Below are 23,294 nucleotides of genomic sequence, written 5' to 3' on the forward strand. Positions count from 1 at the left end.
CATGTTTCTTGCAGGAGAAAAAGTTTTTTTTTTCTTAAAAAAAATCGGGATGACGACGCAGAAACTGGCGAATTTCTGACAGCAACCTATGGGGAAACGTTCGTCTAAATGCATGCGCGTGTATCCTCTTGACAATATTGTCGCATATGCAGGGAATAAATGAAGGCGGCTCAGAAAGGCCAAGCAATAAGGGCTCAGATAGGCCACGAAATAAGCGGGATCAGTGGCTAGTCTCAGATCACGACACAGGAAACCAGCCCAAGCTTTGAAACTTTAAAATTTCAAGGGATAAACTTGGGAGATTTCAATAGTTTACACGGAGAGCTTTAAAGCTTAAGATTCATGCGATCAAAAATGAAAATACGATAGTCATGCGCACCCAACAACGAGTCCAGCAATGAGAAATGTGTACATTTTGTTTTACCAACGAGCTATATATTTCTGTAAATCTCCTTTAGATTGGCTAGGGTACGTAACGAACAAACAAGACAGAGTTAAAGAGGATCGGGAATTTAACAATACAAGATATGATATTTTAAGAGTATTCTGACCAAATCAATGAACAGGTTGTGACCTTGTGATGGTGCGATTATTCACTAATTTGCTTGATAAGACTCATAACTTGGACATTAAGCCGTATGTCTATAGGTTAAAAAACAAACCATTACAAACATGTCCGAGTTCCATGATTTACTTAATGACTATGTAAGACAGGCCACTTACAGATTTCTATGAGCCCCCATCTTACCTCTTTATGCAAAGGCCAATGCCAGTATTTGTTTACATTCAATATAAGCATTCCTGAATTTTCAGTAAATTTCGAATAATTAGGCTTCCTAAAATAGTCTTTCTTCTCAATTTATGGCTTTAGCCACCATTTTGCTCTTAGTTTTCTGAAGCGACAAGAAATCACATTTTGCACTCGGATGTTATGGATATTTGCGCTAAAAAGCAGCATGCTTAGTTATCAAGCGCTATAAGCTCAAAAAAGAATTAACCAGCGATATTGATCGATCTCCTTTTTACATGTCTTTTTGAAGTGCAGCCATTTTGAGAATTTTTTTTTAACCTACCGATCAAACCAATTTTAATAGGTAGTACATAATTATGTGGCGTGTGTTCAAGCAATACAAACACATCGACCCCTGACTCCGCCTCAGCGCATAAGGTTTATATCGTTTTTCTTGGCGGAAAGGACCAACGTGTCTGCTGCCACCAACAGGCTGTTTTTAATACTGCAATGGATGCCTTGAGACAGTAAAAAGTTAATTTGAAATTAAATGAAGAGTATTCATATAGGAAAAATGCTTCACAACTTCAGAACAAAAACTTTTTAGGAAAGTTAGGCAGGCATTGCTGATGTAAAGCACCGTGCGTTGTAAGTGCATTAAACACTGCAAAAACAGCGTTGTTAATTATAACACCATTGGTATCTATACAAATTGTATAGGACTAGCTAGTGTTAAAGATTTCTGGTGTTGTCCAATATAGATACCAAATGGTGTTAAATGAAAACCATAGTTATTGCAGTGAATAAGCCGTATATAATATTCACGAAGGCAACACTTTTCAGCACAACACTGTGTGATATAACTGGTGTATACGAGGAATGAAATTGAAGTGTAGTACAGCATTTTTGAGCGGCAAGTGCTTTTAGTTGCACTGGCTCATGATAGTCTTATTAACCGTAGGCCCTATACATAGGCCTACATGTGCAGTGATTTCATGAATGACAAATTCACCGCAATTCTTCAAGTGTCTCATTCAAGATCTATTAAATGCAGTGCAGAATGTCTTCTCAAGCCAATGTATCCCCTCCCGATACCGACATCTCAGTTGGTTGCGCGCCGACCCTTGTCTGCTGCAGCTTACGGCAGCAAAACATTCTCTTGAGCCCCACCTGAAACTGTCTGTACTGCATGGCGTAAATGAAGGGGTTCCCGCACATGTTGGCATAGGCGAATATTTTGGTGACTTCGTACCAAGTGCTGGTGAAGTCCAGCGGTCCGCCCAGGTTGTAGATAACGTAGTTAAATGCAATGGGTGCCCATGATATGGCATAGGTGGCGGATACTATCATCATGGTTTTAATAACGTTTTTCATGGCCTGCGATTTCACAGTGGAGCGGGCGGTCTTTCTGCTACCGACCAGGAGATTACCGTTGGTACCGGTACCAGAGGCTTGCTCGTTGGCGTTGACAACGCGCGACAGGGTCCGGGCAGGGGATTGGGACTGCACCTTGGCAGCCTGTTGGTGGAGTTTACGGATAATCTGCGAGTAGCAGAAGGCCATGCATGTCAGTGGGATCAGGTAGGTCACGCAGAAGATCAGCACACCGCCGACACCTTGCCAGACTTTTGATTTGTAAATGGGTACGCAGAGGTTTCCCGGTAGGACATGCTGGACGTAAGCCCAGAAGGCGTCGATGAGAAAACCCAGGCCCCAGACGGCAGCAGCCACGGGCACAATGCGTCTCTTGACGGCGGCCACTTTTTTTCTATACCACGCTGGCTTGAGCGTGGCCACGTACCGTTCCAGCGTGATGCATATGAGGTTGATGCTGGAGGAGATGAAGAGAGCCCACATGACGTACTCAGAAACCCAGATCTTGCATAGAATCAGGTGACCTGTGTTGCCCGGCTCCAGCTCAAATTTAGGACCCAGGTGGATGAGGAGAAATACCAACGAGCTGGTGAAGTCGATCATGGACTGGTTAATGATGAACAGGTTGATCAGGTTCCGGGAAGACTTGCCCCGGAAGAAGACCAACAGGACCAGACCGTTACCGGTGACTCCAAGGAAACCGATGATACCGTCTAGGACGACCCACAGAACCAGTCTCTGGACGGGGGTCATCGTTGGTCCTTCCTCGGTGCCGTTCATGCTGGCGTTGTACGAGAGATTCTGGAGCGAGTAGCCGACTGCTGTCTCCGTCTCCATTATCAGAATCGATGATCACAAACGTTGAGTAGAAATCACAGTGTTAAGTTACCAACCGCAACTTGCTTAGCGGAGTCTGTGAAGAGTCCACGTGGTTTTCAAGCAAGACGAGCGACTGTACGACTGTCTGACTGGACGTCTGATAAGCGGTATTTATACAGACTACAACGGCCGCGTACCCACAGTTCCCTCAGTGTGGAATTACTACTGGTAACCGAGAGAGTATTGTTGCATTGATTGCAGACTCGCAGGATCATTGGATGAGATGTCCATTCCCTATTCGCCTCTGACCGAGGTAAGGATATAACAAAGCAAGTCGCAAATGGCGTGCCAACAGGCATCAGCAGGAATTCACGTCACGAGAGCGCGGCGGTGCCGGTCACGCAAAATGGAGTCCCCTTGGACTTTTCTTGTTTTCTCCCTCCTTGTAATAATTGGTCCTTTGTCCTTTGACGTCCGGTTATTGAAACGTTACGAGGCGGATGCGGAATATAATCACACTCCTGGGATGGTGGAAATTACTGCAATTTCAAGGATCATGCACAAACGCTTTTTTTCACGCGACTGGTAACATTAGGCTTTATCAAGGACTGACGACCGTTTCGACCTCACCAAAACTACTATTATTTTTTTTTAGTTTGTGTCTCTCGGGATAATATCCTGACAAATAAATTGGTATGTAGTGTAAACGTGACTGTGTCCTAACGAGCTGAGGGAAATCCAAACATCTGCCGCCTGAAAGTTTCCCCAAATCGAGTGATTTTTGTGAGTGGCGACAACATCAATTTGACGCCAATAGCTCGTGAAAGTGAGGGATGGGTCCCTTTTGGAGGTAGACAACCGGCGATGTCGTAATTGGAAACTGATCTGTAAGTTTGATACAACAACGATTCAACTGCATGTGCACTGCAGAGACAAACAAAGCTGTCAACTTTGGCATTTCAAAGACAACACGTTGATACAAACTGATCGCACAACCGAAGCGTTGATAAGTTAACTTGGGCATAAGTTGATGCGTTTGCCGACGGGCACCGCAAGAATAACTCCTACCCTCGTAAAACGTATCGGAAGGGTGTAGCAACAGTGGTGCAGACAAACCATACGCATCACTGACAAATTATCGGCACATATAGTTTAGTTCACCGCAATTTGTCAGACGCGAAGTCAATGTTATTTTCTCAGTTGAGGTTGCCGTTGCACCGTCAATAAAACATCCACAGAAGTCGATATCGCTCCGCTCCAATGTCCAGGTTATGCCTGCAGATAAAAAAAAAAACCCGAAATGGATATCAAATGAAGTTACTCAAGGCAAAACAATTAAACAAGAATTAGGATCAATACAAATTGGACAATTAGATGCCACAGTTAATACCTACTGGCCCACGGGAACTTAACAACGAATCAAAACGCGCGTATTCACCTGAAACTGATGATCTCGTACTCCTTGCGATCAACCGAGCGGCGAAGTTCAATTAGCGTGCGCTTTGATAGCTTTCATCCTTAACCGTGCTCCGTGAAGCGAACAAGATTCGTTTCTGAAATGGCTTCGTTCGGAACGGCTTAGGCCGCATAATCGGCACGCAGAGTTTTCGGTTTGAAATGACTAAGGAATAATTTGGGGAACGGTATACGACAAAAATACAAGAACAACTCCACAGAATGCGAGGGAAGCAACAACTCGAAATACACGCGCCGTATTACCGTACGTGTTAACTTTCAAACCCCGATTATCAAGGTGATTTCTGCATTAAATCCAGGAAACTCTCATGCACTCTCTGAATTATATAATAGGCCTATACTGGCAGGAACGGTAAAATGCTTAATCCTATCACGCCTCTATAAACGAATCCGGGCACTTGGTCACTGTACACACACGTGGCCCCCTTCAATGGAGAAACCATTGGACACGCTATTGTACAAAGAAACTGTCCCGTGACGGATAATCCGACGGATAAACAATGTTTCTGCCATGGAAGGGGGCCTTCGTGATAGAATTGAAAGCGTGCCCGGATTGGTCTTGAAGATAATTCCGAAACAACCTGTTACCGCTGTATTAATTTATATAGCACCCTAAAAAAAAAAAAAAAAAAAAAATGCGAACAGCAAAGTATGAATCAATAATTGAGAACCACACTGTATGGGGCAATTTTGGCTGTATTAAGTATTCTAAGTATGTGGTTCTTGATAAAAGACAAAATGTAGTAAATGGTTTATGTTTTGCTCGCATGAGTTGTTTTAGGGCGCTGAAGCACAGTTCACAAAGGCGGGGGGTGTTTCAACGGCTGTTTAAACAAACACAAAGAGAGCTAGAGTTGTTTAGCACAAACGCCAGCGTTTTACAAGTTGCCAGCATTCGCAACGCTGTAATACACATCGCTGCAAACACAACGAGCCCCTTAAGAAATAATAGAGTGTAATTCATCATTTCATGACAGTTTAATGGTCGGTTTCGCCCTTCATCGACTTAATTTCATAAATGTATACTCAGTGATGTCGGCCGACGGCCTGAGAGGGAGAAAAAATTGAAGCTTATACTTGAGCAGGAGTGGAACCCGCGACCTCATGCTGGTCAGTGCAGAGATCGAAATTACGTCAATGAAGGACAAAACACAACACCGAATTTGCATCTTTTCATACAAATACAATGTAGTGGTTTTCGTGAGCGTGAGCCTTTGGCTTCAAAAATACACAACCGTATCTGACAGCCTATACGAAGAAGAACCCGAATGCGTTTTACTTGTACATGTATGAATCAATCGTAAATCATCAACACACTTAACCCTTTTAGGACCGGGCTTTTTTGGACCTATGGGGACCAGGGGGGGGGGGGGGGTCACACTGCCCCCCCCCTATATTTTCAAAAGTAAATGACCGAATTAAAAACTTGGTAGAAATTAACCTTTGACCAAATCCTACAGGTTGCCATTTTTTTTCAAAAAATCGTCCATAGAGGGCGTTTTTTTGGAAATTTTTGCCCATTTTTGGTCAAAAATAGTTTTTCCCCGTATTTTTCGTTTTCTTTGGCCAAATGTCATAAAATTTGGGAAGCATGTTTGTCACGTGACACTTCTCAATCACCTATGATAAATATGATAAATAAATTAATTACAATATGACACGTGGAATTACGTGGAAAACTGGGAACCAATGTAAAACAAACGGTTGCTATGGCAACAACGAACCATACCTTGATTTTTTTTGATTTTTTATTATGACCCTAGATAATATTTAGGAAAAGTCACCAAATTGGTGGCGATCTGCTGCACCGTTAAAAAGTTATGAGCAAAAATATGGGAGGGGGCACATTGTGCCCCCCCCCCGGTCCTGATAGGGTTAAGGCTCAGGTTTTTCCCCAAAGATTTCTGTTATGAGGATTGATTGTTGACGATTTAATGAACCGACAGTATATCGAAGCCTGTGTATATTACGCAGCAGCCGGTCACAAGGTTTTTCCAGTGGCTCTATCTTGGGCAGCCTCACGGATCTACGAAGGCTTATGTCTAAGAGCTAAATCTTTATAGAGAGTAGTGTGGCAATACACTGTGGGTACATCAAGGAAGGTCTTCCTTCTATACGGTTACCGTGGACGCATTAAATGTTTTTCTTCTTCAGTTTTTGATATTACGTCAAGTGCATCATTCATCGTTTAAAAAATTGTTCGCTCAAATGTATTTAAAAAAAAATCGTTGGTGTTTGAATAGTTAAGCGCGTTTTGTTTTCCTTGACCGTTTGTTTTCGTGTTTATTCTTAATGTCTGTGTGTAGTGTCCTGTATTGTCTGTTTTAACTTGTTCTCTATACAATCCTCGGTTAATACGAACAGCCCCATACTTTTTACCCTCCTTTGATATATTTAGTCGTTTGTAATTTCAGATATGTACTATTATTATTTATACAATTTAATATAATTACCTCCTTTTATTTGAAAACTTATTTTTACTTACTTGTGGAAAGTACGGATTGTTGTCTTTGAATTGAAGCGTTATTCGTCTAAAATAAATTGAAGTAGGTTGGATTAACGAATTCCGCCTGATATAAACGGTAATAGTTGCAATAAATCAAGTAATTAAATTCCGTTTTCGATAACTCCTCAGCGATTTTATTTCGCGGACAATCACATGACTTGGTTTTGGTATTCCAAGTCAAACTATCCATTTGCCGGTCTCTGTATTTTGAGCCCACCGATTTCTGTACAAAAATTGGATTGTTTTGCTGATGCGAGCGTAACATTTTTGATCAATTTTTAAGCGAGAAAATTATATCGCGGTCGATCAAGCGGGAGAGGGGTCCTTCAGACGATATCGCCGGCTATCGTTCAGGCAGTCAAACGGCGGTTGGAGGTACGCCAATTACGCGCACCTATTCCGCTAGAACCTTGGACTTTGCAATAACGTTGGGACAATGCCAGCATACCCCAACTCTGGTAATTGGTCTTACTATAGGGCTGAAGGGGAAGAAAAACCCAATATCGGTGAAGGGCAAAACCATATATTAAAATTGCAGTAATTGAGTTCAAGATGCGAAGTGATGTAAAGATGCCTTTATGGTACGCTGACAGTGGGTTTGAAGCTAATGCAGTTCGCATGCCATTTTATAGCCTATATGAGAATCGCACTGGGAACAAAAACACAATGGTTGAATTGGATGCACGATTCTTTCTCATAAATGAACAAAGAACTTATCCTATAGTATAGGAAGGCATCCGATAATTTCTTCATCCCTTTGTCGCATGTGCATACCAAGGTTATCAGTGATGAAAATGTAATTAAGTCGTTTCGCCCAATTATAAAGTAATTAACATCGCAAGAATTAATTGGCCTCGTCACCAGGACTATTTCGCCTCGTAACTACATTTACGGGTAGTATGGGAATCGGGTAACCAATTGAAAAAAAAAGAACACGGGTATCTGGGTAGCCGTTAAAAAACCAACCCCAACATTTAAATATACCAGAAGTTGCAGTACAGCTTGTCCATAACTTATTAGGTCAGAACGATAATAATACAGTGAAAAGCCGCTATAAGGAACACAGTGGGGTCCACAGAAATGTTCGTTATAGTGGTTGTTCGTTATAGAGATTGTGCATTATATTATAATTTATTAATTCGGGAGACCATGGGGATGTTCGTTATAGCCAAACGTTCGTTATACTACATCGGTGCGGTGATACAGCAAGAGATACAAGTGTGTACAAATGATGTCAATAGGGACATGTAACTTTAAGTTACGTTTTCGCAAACGTCATAGGCCTAAACATGATTTTTTTTTTCATTTTGCCTGGTTTTCATTTTGAAAATTCTCCACAAATGACATTCGAAAGCTTTCTTTTTTCATTGTCTGAGAAGTTACTTAGTTTAATACGTAAAGTTGGTTATACGGGTATTCTCAGTTTCATTGTCTAGAACAGAAGATCCTGAGATAAACGGTTGGGTACTCGGATACCCGGTTCAGATGCACGCCCCTAGGAACCAATGTTACATACATGTCAGTTACCATGAGTTACCGATGGTGTTTTCATGTACAAGGTCTTTAGCGGGATGTCCTTATTGGGAAATTCGTACAGAGTGGCCTTAAAATTTAAGAGACTTAAAAGTGTAAAATCGAGGTATATTGCCAGGGAAAAGATATGGATTGGCTATGGAAGTTGCTTTAACTTCAAGTAGATTATTTTCGCAGGACCCCGAAGGGCTGACCAATTGAGTAACTGAGTAACTGACTGACTATTTATACAGGCCAAGTATAAATAAGGCTACGGCTACGTCTGTTGACAGCATGTTCACATTCGTGTTGTAATTGGACGAAGACCTAGCCACCTAATACGACTTTCTGCTCAACTCCACTACGCAAAGCTAGCCTTGACAAACGCCAGAATCGCAATCGGGTATTTTTTCCCAACCTAGTGCCTATTACAACATGCAATTTACACATTACTGCTAAAAGGGTTGACTGAAGTGGATCCGTTCATACAAGGAGTTATGATAACAGCTCGGTTGTAATTTATTAATGATAGTTCTCAAATTACAGGCAATTTAATGGATCTCAAGGTTGGTTGAACAAGGTCCGAATGTCTCATGTATAAAAAATACAGTTCTTGCTTGTGGTGGTGGTGGTGGTGGGGGGGGGGTGGCTACAGGGTGCGAGTCGTAGTCGAATTAAGCTCTTCATGGGAAATTCAAAATGACTGATGTGTGAACAGTTGAGCTTAATTAACGTTGCTTGCAAGAAATCTTATGAAATGAGGGAAAAAAAAACAATGTCAGTCCAATAGAACTTTTTTTGTGATATGAAGCGAAACTAGGAGTGCCACAAGTGCTTCTCGGTGATGGCGCTACTTTGGTTTTGTTTGCAGATGGTACGGGGTATAAGTCATTCACTGGCGGGGGGGGGGGGGGGAGCACTCACTGGGTTTTAACAATAGAAAAGCTAAATTTTGCCCTCTCAAAAAATTCTGAACCGGAGGCATAAGTCTATAGGGGTGGACAGGCCTTGATCGGGAGGTGGGGGGGGGGGGCTACCCCAAATGCCCCCCCCCCCTTATTAACGCCAATGGTGCAAAAATACATGGATCGGTAAGGGACTCCACGCCCGATATTAAAAAATGAGCACTTTATAATCCCCAAAATTGCTGCAAAACTTTTTTGTATAGAATGACAACTTGAATAAGGCTAAAAGTGACCTGCACTTTGCAACTGCTCCCTTGAATATTAACATTAGATTGTCAGATTAATCTCCCAGCAGGGACATTATGTGCAGTAGCTCACGTGGCAGTGCACTTTTCCAAGTATAAGTGGCACTCCAAAGGGCGCCCAAAGGACACTTCGAGGATGAAGGGTTTGTCCGTTTTAGCGGCTAATGCGAGTGTCTTGAACCAAGCAAAAAGACAGAGCGAGTACTAGACTTTTTTTTCTTATATCAGATGCTTTGATTCGTCAATGAAGTCTCCGCTCGTTTATCCCAGAGCTACAGCGACATTCATCAATTTGAATAAGCCATTAGGACAACCGTATAATTTAGTTAACGAGCAAATACTTGATATAATGGAAGGCTTAGGCCTATTTTTATAAATTGCTTTGATGTAAATACTGGTCGGTACATTTCGAAGAAACTAATGTCCCAGAAGACAGAAAGATGAGACACATTGATAATGTTTTAATACTGGGCCGCTGGATGGAAGGTCGGATCTAATGACGTACTTTATCAAAGACCTTAGCATTTACTGGTTCTTATTTAATGACAGAAAAAGGCAGACTTTTACCCGCTTTTTGTACATCCATAACTCCATTTGCGAACTGTTTTGGTTTTGTTCTAATTTTTAGTAGAACAAGAACCTGTCTGCTCAGTAAAATACGTTCATGTATTTGCTAAAGAAATAATGGTGCATTATATTGCTCTCATATCAGATCGTACACGCGCACTCACTCTCTTTCAACCAAAAGGGTTTTAGGCCACCAGCCTGGGTGCTTGGTCAGTATCAAATCAGGGCATAAATGATTATAGTGCGCATGCGCAAGGTATACCGCCCCTAGAGTGGTAACAAGCATTTTGATGGCCATTTTGAAAACAAAGGGTGATAACACCCAAAAAGCTGCCACCGCTGCAATGCTATCACATATTTTCTAATTCTGGAGGTGTATACCTTGCCAAAAATCGCTATGACGATTATTGCCCTCATTTGATACCGGCGGCCAAAATTTTGGACCGAGGCTGATGGCCTATTTGCCGTAGATCCTTTTATGGATGGATCGGAAGTATACAATGATGCGCTGCATTGCATCCTGGGACGGTGTGCGTGACGAATGGGGAGTTTGTGCAGCGTAAAACTGTCCCACAATGCAGCACAACATATACCTTCACTGCATAATATCCGGTCCGCGCGGCTATCCGTAAAAGGGTCTGTGGACCATAATTATGCAAGCGCGCCTCAAATTAACGCATGCGATTTTTGCGTTAACGTTTGTGTCACCCATTGATTTCCATTTAGAAATGCTACCTCAGTGGCTTTTATATGTATCCTCCGGTTACGTCTATTCTATGTAGCTTCATGCAATTCAACCCAGAGTACGGTGGCGATTAAAACAGCTAAGTAAATCTCGATGTACATGGATCATGTCCCACTAGAATCACTCAGCAGAGATTTTCCTCCGACGCATCGAATGCTTTTCCGGGTTGTATGCTATCCAATTGTTGTTAATTCTTTAACCCATAAAAGCCGTCTACTCTCCAAAACCGGATTTACGTAAATAAGGCAAAAAGGGCATACTTCGTTTTTAGTATATTGTATTCTATATAATTGACAAAAGTCAGTCGGCACTCGGCGAGACTAATTCCAACAACACAAACGTGGTTTCAAACGATACCGCTTTCGAAGATCCGGAAATGTTCGTCGGCACAAATTGGTCAAGTACGAAAATGGACTTGGCTTATCATTGTCTTACTCAGCAGGACTTGTGCACACGCTTTTAATGGGACATCTTGTTTTTTCGCAAGTCATTGCCACTGGAACGCACAATAGATTGGTCTCTAAACTGAAACTCAGGAAATACTATACGTGAATAGCCGGCTTCCGGATTCTATTATTTTAAGAGAATAATTCACGAGTCAACGTCAGGTATGACCGGAATTTCACCCGAGATCCTGTCTATGTGCAGTCGATTGCCTTTGGTTTTATATAGACTTGAAGACAAGTCGCTAGACAGTCATGTTTTGTCTGTCGGCGCCCCCAATATTTACTAGCACGGCGCTGTGTATTGTGTTTATCATTTGCTGGCCTTGACATGAAAAAAATATTGGTATCGACCTGCTCGCATATTGGGGCTGAGGATGCACAGAGCGTCCCCGCAAGTTAGTGCCACGCTGCCCGCTACCCGTAAACCATCGGACGGTTGTTGCTAAACCCGACCAATTACAGCTATAGAACAGAATACAATAAAATGTCTGTGAACATATAGCTTCCGAGCAACGATCCTAGTCAGTACTAGTTTAAGACCGAAGTATTGGGAAAAGGATAGATTTACAAAATGAAGTTGCTATTTTTTTTGCCACGAAAGTGAATGTTTTTTTTTATGCCGACGTCGCATTGGAGAAACTTTTTTCTTTCTTATGCGAGGGGGTATTTAGTAGGCAAAAGATACTTTCACTTCTATTAACCAATCAAAATATGGGAAGCCATACAGTTACCCTTCAAGGGTCTGCTGTATATACACATTGCGAACTAGCTGGAAATAAATGCGACCTTGGGAACGACGTTGACCATTTTTCCAGTTGACATATTACGAACTCAGTGCCAACAGATCAACTTCATACGAAGTCATTGCAAGCGAAATTGAAAAAACACACCCCAGGCTATAGGAAAGAGAAGTTCTTGGACAAGTCAACATTTAATATGAACTTCTGTGTCGTTGGGAAAAACCGACCCGCAATTAATAAAAGACGGCCAGTGGTGTAGCCCTCAATATTTTGAGAGTAAATTTCCCCACCCACATAGACGCACAATCAAATCTATACGACTACACAAAAACCGTATCCCTGCATTCTCTGAGGCCTTGAGAATGTAAAGCAAGTTCATTTCATTTCGTTGAGGAAGTTCATTGATTTAGCAAGGCCAAGGGCAAACATGAACGTATTCCCCATCTCCCTATAAACAATTCTTTTTGTACCGACGCATCCGTTTGTTTCCCCGCGCTGGAAATCCAGCAGTTTTTTGTTAATAACAACTTACTCTTGTTGACTCTACTTTTACGAAGTTCAAACTCACCTCCGATGTAAGGAAACGGAACCAATCGCTTGGCGTCAGCGGATCTATGCACAAAACACTGAACTTGGAAAGGGACAGGAGATGCAGTGTATAATTTTGTTTATATACTGAGAAGCAAAAAATTGTTTGCGAAAAGATGTTTTCCGTTTTCTGTGGCTCTCGTACCGCAAGCTTATAAGAAAAGTCTCGACACACCGTAATATGCATTCATTCAAGTGTCGTTTTTACGGAGGACGCTTATATAATCTGTATCCTGACGAAGAACAGCGTTTATCAAGTGACTTGCCGGTGTAGTTTGACAATTAGATTGGTTGGTTGTATATCTTTCGCATGCCTCACATCAGTCGGATTGTAACAGGGACAATAGTCAAGTGTACGGGTTAGATTAACAAACCACTCTTATGACATCACTGAATACGAATCAAGATTTTATCAAACTGTGATGTCCTGTCCTTTAACCAAAAGAGGACAAATGCCAACATTATGTTTGAGAGTAATCGCAGAATGATTTTGACAGCGAATGGAGGAACAGAGACCCCCTACCAAATTTATCATTTCCCCCCATTTCCATTTACAGAAGATTTTCTCAGACTTTTGGAGACGTTTGACGAGACTCTTGTACCACATGCAGTGACTAACTCAAACGGGAGTGTGGCTCCGAGGATCAAGGAGAACCAGAGAGAAATTGAGCCGACGTTTCGGTCAGTATGTTTCTGATCGTCACCAGGACACCACAATGGCCTGCAACATCTCTGGTGCCACAACTACTCACCACGATTCCATTCCGCTTAACCAAATACGCGTTTCTCTCCTACTACGTGCTCTGTGCTATAGTTGAACCATGGAGCTCGGCACTCCTATACCTAAAAACAATTTAATCATCAGAATGTTTCACTCCGGAAATTGGTCCAGACCTATAGGCCCCATATGATACATTAATTTCTCGTCAAACAGTGAGCAGAAAAATTGTGCTTACTGTATAGCAGAAAACTGTGCTAACCTTAAGCACTATTTCATGGCGTGGATGCTAGCACGCGCATGGAGATTTCTATGCCTAGGCCCTACGTCACTTTAAAGTTAAGCAATTTTTTGTCTTTGAGGTAAGCGTGTCTTTTGCTGTGCTTACTGCCTATATACGGTCTCCATGAAATAGACGGAGGCTCTGTTAGCAGAAAACCGTTTGCTTAGCAGCGCCAAGAAATTGGGCCTTGGTTTTAGTTGGCATTAACGCGCGATTCAATTAATTTGGCATAATCAAACTTTTACGCTTTAGATCGACAATACTCAACGAAAATGTCATGTTTTGGATTGTTTACTTAATATCCCATTTCAAACATCTGATTGAAAGGAAACCAACCTAACGTCTTACCGTTCCCGAGAAAAGTCCCCAAAAAAACCCAACCCCAGTTGATTACATCGGACACGACAGAGTACGCATCCTTTTTCCTGTCGTTTCAGTAAATGTACGATACACGTTGCGTTGTGTCGCATTAATTATTATACACAGCACCAATGCACAAATGTGTTTGTTTTTACACGTCCGCAAAAGGCGAAAACTTAACGGCTGATATCACAACTAGCACGAACAGCCCGATTTTTTTGGGTCGCAAAAGTTAAAGAGGACCCCGAAATTCGTTCTCGCACGGAATAACACAAAACGCCCAGTTTTTAAATGATGGTTATGTGGATGTTTAAATCTTACTTTTGAATGTTCTTTCTGATTAACATCATTTCATTCAAATCTTGTTTTTTTTTTGGCCCAATTGGGCGCGTTCCAGGACGCAATGTCTCTGCTTACATACACTGGAATACACATCTAGCAATTGAGCCTTTAACTGAGCATTTCAAAGTCTTCAATGACAGTATAAGTTTTAACTGGCCCGGAACTCTTGATTTGAGGTTCAACATACCACTGCACTGCAAGTTAATTTACAGAGTAAAACAACAGGAAGACGATGCTTCTTTCCTTTCATCTAAAGCGAAAGCGGATTGTGACCTATGGTACTCTAGCCTGGGGAAATACACATTTTGTAAATATAATTTTTATTTTACAAAAACGGGCATTGAGAATTATTGATCATGTAGACTTTAGAGCTCACTCAAATCCATTATTCATTAGACATAAGACTCTTAAAGTCAACGATATTTATTTACTCCAGTTAGGAGTTTTTATGTATAAGTTCTTTAAACATGAATTACCTAATTATTTCCAATCTATGTTTTGTATAAATACTTCTGTCCATCAACATTATACTAGACATGCCAGTGACATTCATATCCCATTTACACGTACTTCATTTGCCCAAAAAGGAATTCGTTTTCAAGGTTCTAAGTTCTGGAATTCTTTGGATAATGACACTAAATGTGTTAACAGTCGTCGTTTATTTAAGCGAAAATTGAAGTGTATCTTACTGGGAAAATATCAAAATGGCTGATTTGACTTGATTGAATACAGTTCATTTATATTATTTACCTTATTATAATAACCCCTCATGTTGGATGATCTTCGTGAACAATACCCTATATTGCCGTGCAGTACGTCCTCGTCTTTGTCCTAGTCCTTGTTGCTTGTGTAACTTAGTCATTATTACTTAGTGTATAGCATTCAATTTAACTATGTCTGTTTAATCTAATCCTTTAAGCTATGCACATTATGGGGGTCTCTACTCGACAAGCCCTGCTTTTTGGAGGCCCCCACCACTTAATCGCCCTTCATTCTAATTGTACCCATTTTCCATGTATTGTTATTTGATTGAGTGGAAATAAAGTATTGATTGATTGTGACAATGTAAGTTTCATAATAAATAACGCATCGTCGAGCCCGTGCTTCACAAGCCACTCATGTTTGCTATTCACAAAGGTCGGTTTAATAAGTGATAAAAAAGGATGTCTTCTTTAAAATTGATGTCAAAGCAGTTGTCTTATGGTTTGTTATTTTTTTAAATTTCCTGTGGTTTAATTTTCTTTTAATAAAGACTCCTTCGGATTACATTTTGATGAATGGGCGAATTGAGTTGCACAACTCAATTGAAGCAGGGACTACTAGAAAATATAACAACAAAACACAGCTAAGTTATAGCATCTGTTATAGAGGGCGTTTCCCTCTTGAATAAACTGGCTGTCCCCGTTCAATTATTCAGTAAGATGACAACTGCGGGAACAGTCACGTTTAAGCCGACTTAGAAACGATGAAGAAATCCGTTTTATCGGCACGAAATATACAGTGACAATCGACAAGTGTCCAAACAAAGAGGCCTGCCCTGCCTTCCATTATTTAAAGATATGACATGCATTGTCGACTACACCACGAGTCCGCAAATGAATATTTCTAACAGAAAATGAAGAGTAAAGTAGGGGCACGTCACCATGACAACCAAGCAGGAATACTGAGTTAGAAAAATCATCTTTCGAATATTGAATTCACATCAGAAGAAAGAATACTCTGGATTATCTGTCCACTCACATACTGAAACAAGCACATTTCGCAATGACATGTCAGACTGGAGACGCCTCGCATTATCATGGGCGTCGCCAGATTTTTTTCTAGAGGGGGGCAAAACATATGTTTCCCCCAAAATTCCTGTATTTCTCAACTTTCTCAATTCCTGTTTCCCCAAAAATTCCTGTATTTCTCAACATATTCTCGATTTCTCAGTTTTAGAGGGGGGCAGGTACATTTTGCCCCCCTCCCACTCATTAAATTTACACCACTATGACTTCGCGCCTCTAGTTTTCTTTTCTTTTTTTTTCTCTTTTTCTTCTTCCTTTTTTTTTTTTTTTGCTTTTCCGGGGGGGGGGGGGCAATTTTAGCTCCGTGCATCAATTTTAGCTCCGTGCACCCAGCTTGATTAAGTAATCGAAAAAAAGAGAACGTTGGGTGGTGAATGAGTGCAAATAAAATGTCTCAAGGGAGGAAGCAGACTTCATTGAAGGCAAAACAGGATTGTGCTAACGCGTCTAGCTGCATGAGGTCCAGAGGTTAAGCAGCCTCAGAAATGGAAAACCTTTTAGAGACATTATTAAATTTTGACGGTTTGCGGGCTGACGGGAGGTGTATTAGGCTCCATTCAATCAAACTAGTCACGTCTCAACGGGAAATTATTATGTAAGCTGCATCACAAAATGTTATGAAGCCTTGCTATAGTCGATGAGCAAAATGTACTAAGCAACATATTTGCGACCGTAGTTGATCCTCTTTGCCTTTGTAAGAATGATGTTTATAACATTTTGCAGTCAGAGAAAAAGTCTCAAAATCAGTTGTGTTCAAGCCGTGTCCGTCGCCTGTGCCAGGAGACAACCACCTTTAGCCACATTATTGCATAGCAAAGTAATACTACACTTTTCTAAGTGCTTTTTTATTTCTACTGTGAGAATTGACTTTTTTCGAATGAAATACGGAAAGACGTTCCGATAGACATTTAAAAGATCACTACGCATACGCAATAAGTCAAGTTGGCCTATTTCCAGCTCCAAAAGCCGAGTTGATACAAGACTCGATAGGCCCCTGGCGCCAATTGAATTCGCTGGCATTTATGCGATAATACTCCAGTTCAAATGTGCTAATTTAATCTCCCTAATGCGAATGGATTTATGGATGGCTGGGCACAACCTCGTCTCCAGGGATGAGCGGGGCGAAGCTGGCGCTAAGTTCAATTCCCAAACGATTCTTCCAAATCCGCATGTGGCTTCGAAATGTTCGAACATAAAATGTTGAAAAATTTCATTTTTTCTGGGTACCAATTTACGTCGAGAGCTTGAAGCAGGTGTCATACGTGTATGCATCTTTCATTGAGTGCAGTTACCAATATCAAGTGGTTGACACAATGATTGGACATCAACTCTCAATGCATCAACGAATATACGCGCTGCTGACAAGGAAGTGATGGTGTGGCGCCAACCTTCATGGTCTGCTTGAGTTGGAAAACATTTTCTGTGCTTTGAATATCCGGCTGCAGATTAAGTCATGAAACTGGCGATTTTCTGCTTCTTTCATGAATTCTGGCTGACAATTTCCGACAATGTTCCTGAGGTTTGGTTTCATGTTAGTTATTTTATTTTTATTTGGAAAGCTGGGGTTGTATTCAGAACATCACGACAAAGTGTTTTAAACATAAGCGGATATGGAGAATGTATACACATTTCTGCCTGATACAATGTGGTATAACACACCCTCTATCAGTTAAACATTTCTAAAGAGATCAGGCACATGATTGATAACACCCTTTCTTTTACTTTTTTACTATGACCAGAACAATTTGTATCGTTGACGAAGGTTCTTAATAAAATATTGCCATTTAAACATCGGCACACAAATCTGAAAGAGGAATTTTCAAAATGCGTGGGTTTGTTAGACCTTTAATTGAGAACGAAAGTTTTTTTATTCGCATTAGCTTAGCGATGGAGCACGAAGGGTTCTTTCAAATGATATATTAACTTAAAACTAGTGACTGGTTTTTAATTTAATTTAATTTAATTGTAATTGAAGGATGACGGTGTGCCACTTTAACAACGCGACCCCAGCTTAAATGTGTGCAAATGATTAAAGTGCTCATGAAATGCTAATGAATAATGTCAACAGCCATCCGAGCGATGGGAATTCATGTCAACTCCAGAATGCATGCACTGCGCATCGCCCAAAATGTCAAGAAAACGCAGGAAACGGGGCAAGTGTTTAAACAAGGCATCTGCAGCATATAATGGTCAACTTATTACATCATTGATTGAACGTCTTAATGTTTTGGTGATGAGGTTAACTTGCAATTTCATTTTGGTCTACGTGTCTAAATGCAGTAGTGTCCTGCAGTCGGAGTACGAGATTGGGTAACTATTTGCTCTGTCGTTTTAGTGATGGTGGTGCCTTATTACATTACACAACGGTCTATTAGGTTATCTGCACCAAGTGATGCGAATATTATCAATATTTGTACAATAAAAAATGATTGATAGCAGACTCAGACTGGCTCAGAGAGTACATAATTAGAAAGACAACAAAGCAGAAAGCTCTAAAAAGTTCAGTGGAAAAGTGTATGGCTGTTATTCCGTTACTAACCGTATGGTATAATATTCCCTGGGATAAACTTTGTTTAACCTAAAGTTATATAAAAAAAAAAAAAAAAACCTTTACGCTTTGCAACTTTGAAAAACGTTTGCAACTTTGAAAAACACGCGAGCAACAATTGCCATTTCCACATTAAATTTTAGAGGTTTAGGGTTGTGATTGTTCTCAAACTCTGAAACTCCAGGCGCCCTTGAATAGGGACGGGAAGTGTGATTACTATAATTCAAAATGATTAATTTTGTTCCAGAAAATTTAATACAAATCGACTATATTCAAGTTTGCTAGTCTCCCACTCAAGGTAAGTGAAGTTTGCTCTCCACTCAATCAGCATTATTAACTGCATCCATTAAGAAGTCTAAAAACCGTCCAAGGCATCGAGTAGAACATCGATAGAAAGTTTAAGTGCCTTCTTCTGCAAAAACGGACACACTTACGAGGTTCAGCTTGCAATCTTGGTATAAACAGTTCACCGCAGTCGTAGACATAATGCACGACCCACTTAGCAAAACGAAGAAACACGGGGAAATCGTCTTCAGGATAAGCTACCTCGTTCATTACAGGGTGAGTAAAAAAAAGCGGAACCCAATCCCTAACAAGTATATTTCAAATTAAAAAAATATATGTAACCCCAAACATAATAATGACTGGAAAGCCAATTTCATAAGCTACTGTTAGATGAAAAAATACTGAAACTGCTCAATCCGTTCAGAGAATATCACCATTTAAATGAAATGACCCTAAAACCTGGTTCGTCAAACAACAACAAAAAGTTTAGTGTGTATTCCAACTGTTTGAACAACAACAAAAATGGCACAGAATACTTGTTTCTACAACTGTCGACAACTGTAGTACATAATATCTTTATTAACAACCCTGGTAAGGCAAACACTATGATTTGTAAAATCCTTTTCTTTTTTTAAGACGGGCCTTCAAAAGGACTTTGTTGAATATTTTATTTTAAATATTAACTTTTAAACTGAGGTTTTACCGCTGGTGATGTTTGAAGACAATTGTGACGACGATTCTTGAAATCGCATTTTTGGACGAAAGAGGTTTTAGGGACGTTGTGTTTAAATCGTGGTATTCTTTGAACGGATTGAGCAATTTCAGTAATTTGTTTCATCTAAAAGTAGCTTATGAAATTGGTTTTCAAGTCATTATTATGTTTGGTGCTACATATTTTTTTAAAATATGAAATATAATTGTTGGGGTTTGGGTTCCGCTTTCAGTTTGCCTCCTCACCCTGTACAAACTGTGCAGGCAACATAGTTATCATTCTTTGCTGTGAATCCTCCGTGCAAGAGATTCGCTAGTTGACTTCTTCACAACGGAGCATCTGCATCAAGACTGTTTGCGCGCAATGAAGGCATCGTTGCATAAAGCCGGATGCAGAATTAAACGAAACTTTCCAAGACAGTACATGTAATTTGAAATATGTGTCGATAATTGAAAAATGCATGCCGAAAACGTCAGAGTTGATTTTATTCCTCACTTGACACTTCACCTTTTATTGCGGGTTGACAAACCCAGATACGTGAGTAATATTTTTATTTGTCATTTTTTAATCAAAGGCCAACCCGCTCGTCTTTCAAAATCAATCGACCATGAGATGAAAGGAGCCAGCATATATGCACGCACGACCGGTAAGTTTGGTAGCTAGGCACTCAGGTATATGAAAACAATGAATGCATTGCACGCAATACATCACAATGTATGTGACCATGACATGGATTCACATAGTGCATGAAATTATGCACCTGTCGTACGCATTCAGCTATTTTGGCCTACAACAGGGTTGAAAAATTGGGAGCACCATTCTCTCCAAGTACCCATCTAATTTCTTAGTTTTGAATGCCAAACACTCCCAAATCGTGGCACAAAGACGATATGTCGATCACTGCAAAATTGGCGCTGTAACATTAACACCATGGGTCGTATGTATAAAAACTAGCAAATGCTAGCTAGGAAGTTTAATGCAAAAAGTAAAACCATTTACTTTGGAGTACAAGCATTAAGGAAAAGCAAATGCTTGATTCCGTATAAATAAAACCTTTCCTTTACTGTTCAGCATATACTATACAAAAGGTAGCAAATGCTTCTTACCGTTGGATTGTTTTCATGGACGAATGATTGTCAACAATAGGGTATCTTTTGTGTGTACGAACTGCCACACACACACACACACACCCATGAAGGTTTATGCATACATGTAGGGTAATAGTCCAATTCAAGGTGATGCATACAGTACATGTAATGGTACTTTTGAATCTCAAATCCAGCAGAAATCATGACACTTTTCGCCAGTTGCAGAATACACAATATACTTTAATCAGTCATGAACACAGTGTCATGTAAACGTCACAATTGCATTAAAAAAAAATCACAGACACTTGTTAAAGCGGGTAAAATCATACCCACAAAGAGTTTTGTTTATTGAAATATTAAACAAATAATACTTTGGAAAGATTGGTGACCTAATGAACTAAAAAAAATGATTTCATTTTGTTCAGTCCCCAGGGTACCGTTGGATAAAATGTATCCTTTATCATTCTATGCCGAACACTTCTCATATCGTGAACAAATTGCAAAATTATCGTTTTTTCTAGTAAATGAAATTAATGATAAATACTTTTAGCTTTCAACAAATGCTTTCCAGTAAAAGCATTTGCTTCATTTTTATTCATACAAATCCAAGTAAATGCTTAAAAATGGGTAGTAAAAGCAAATGCTAGTTTATACATACGACCCATTGAGTTATATCCATTATTAAAACCCTCCTGTCAAGCATTTCAATGTGATCTACTGAGGCAAAATGAGGAATGTCCCCCAAACCATTGTTTTGAGAAATAGACGCCTGAAGTCGGACATACTAGAAATATCATGTCGAGATCGATATTGATTAATTTGTATTTTTGAGTAGCTTTAAGATATCCAAGATTCACACTTATGTATTGTTGTTGGGAAAAAAATACCCACAAAGTGGAAAAACTTAAGAACGTTTTTCACTGCCGTTGGCAGCGCAATGCGTGTCTTTTTTTCAAAGCCGTTTTTCTCGAAATGACGTTAGAGAAACTTGGCAGGACACTGTTGAAGTTCCTGCGTCATATCTTTGGAATATATTAAGCTGCAGAAATAAATTAGGTATCATTGGAAAGCCAATGAGTTGGGGTTTAACATGATGTACATAACGTGAAAAGTCAAAGGTGGGGGTTATTCTTCATTATGCAATGGCAAGTACCCAAATATAAAGCATATCATGAGGCCTATATAATATAGCAGTTATTGTATACTATAGTGCGATATGTTTCCCATAGCCTTTCCCCCAATTGAACAATAAATATCAACATTTCTAAATAGATTTCCAATACCTTTTCAGTTCGACGTTTCGCCCCAGCACTTGATCAGTCGTTTCCATATATATTATTGAGATAACCTGTCTACATTTCATAACTTTTTGTTTATGACCCCCCCCCCTTCAAAAATTCCTGGATCCGCCCCTGGTCAGACAACACAAACACCATAAAAGCCAGACATTTTAAGACTCACCAAATCCAGTCAAAGCTCCTTCAATTGAGATTGAACGCCCACTGCAGCAGCAGCATGTTAATACCACGCCGTCTTCAGATACAGGCAACAACGAGCGAAAGAGCATACGCGACGAATGCAGATCAATTCGATGGACGAACGATCCTGTTCGGGGAAGTCGGCAGTTAGGAACAGCTACCACGTAGTGCTACCAGGTAGTTTCTGTGATGTAGTTGGGACAATAAAAGAACTCACACCACAGGTTTATCGCGGTGTCATTTCCTCTTTCAAGTGGTTGTGAGTGACATGTTTCTCTACTTTCCGGGTGAGGGTCACGATAACCAGCAGTTCGAGTGGGCGAAAGCAGTATGAATGAGGAACTAAACTACAGACCCCTTTTGTCGCGTTTGATTAAAATACCCAACAACAGCGTCAGACGCCACACAATGACCTAACTTCTTTTAGTACAGCGCCACTTCACACAGTTTACATCTAGCGGAGGCGTTCCGTAAACACGTCATTGTCAAACGGTTCCCCAACCGAGACTCCTTTGCTTACGATTTTTGACGCGTATCGTTCCCCTGTTTCAAGGCCAACAATCTCTCTCCAGTTTCAATGAAAGCTTCATCACTCCATTCAACCGCTCGCCCTTTTTTGTCAATTCCACCACTGAACGTTTATAAAGAATAACAATTCCGTTAAACGATACTGCAGGTTTGTGAGAGGATCCCTCACGTAGTTGGAGTCAAATACTAATAAGTACATTGGCCCAAGTTATCAGCGTCAAGTGGAACACTAGAGTGGAATGGCGGCCCGTGTTGACGCTAATTAACCATTATTGAAGACACTTGAACTATCCGACACTTAATGACACGATCCGTGAATGTACTTACGGAATGACAAATTTCTTACGAAAGCTGTACTGTTTCGAAGCATTATTACGCGGGTCTATAAAAGCCCTGTATACGACCCCTATATATACAGACACCAGCTTATTGTTCAACGCGTAATCAGCCAT

At 40.5% G+C, this 23,294-nt stretch overlaps 1 protein-coding gene across 1 annotated transcript; it reads right to left on the minus strand.

Annotated features, from left to right (window-relative positions):
* Positions 1-287: 287 nt before the first annotated feature.
* On the minus strand, positions 288-23,294 carry LOC119741725 (cholecystokinin receptor type A-like). The gene is made up of 2 exons (XM_038217596.1): positions 22,298-23,294; positions 288-4,198 (listed from the first exon to the last, which is right to left on the minus strand). The coding sequence occupies exon 2, from the start codon at positions 2,939-2,941 to the stop codon at positions 1,799-1,801; it is 1,143 nt and encodes a 380-aa protein (XP_038073524.1). The 5' UTR covers positions 2,942-4,198; positions 22,298-23,294; the 3' UTR covers positions 288-1,798.

This window comes from Patiria miniata, unplaced genomic scaffold (genome assembly GCF_015706575.1).
Source record: "Patiria miniata isolate m_02_andy unplaced genomic scaffold, ASM1570657v1 HiC_scaffold_5, whole genome shotgun sequence".
In the NCBI taxonomy this organism is placed as follows: domain Eukaryota; kingdom Metazoa; phylum Echinodermata; class Asteroidea; order Valvatida; family Asterinidae; genus Patiria; species Patiria miniata.

Bases quoted from the DNA above. Each gene is read 5' to 3' on its own strand.
- LOC119741725 (XM_038217596.1), bottom strand. From the start codon at position 2,941: ATGGAGACGGAGACAGCAGTCGGCTACTCGCTCCAGAATCTCTCGTAC.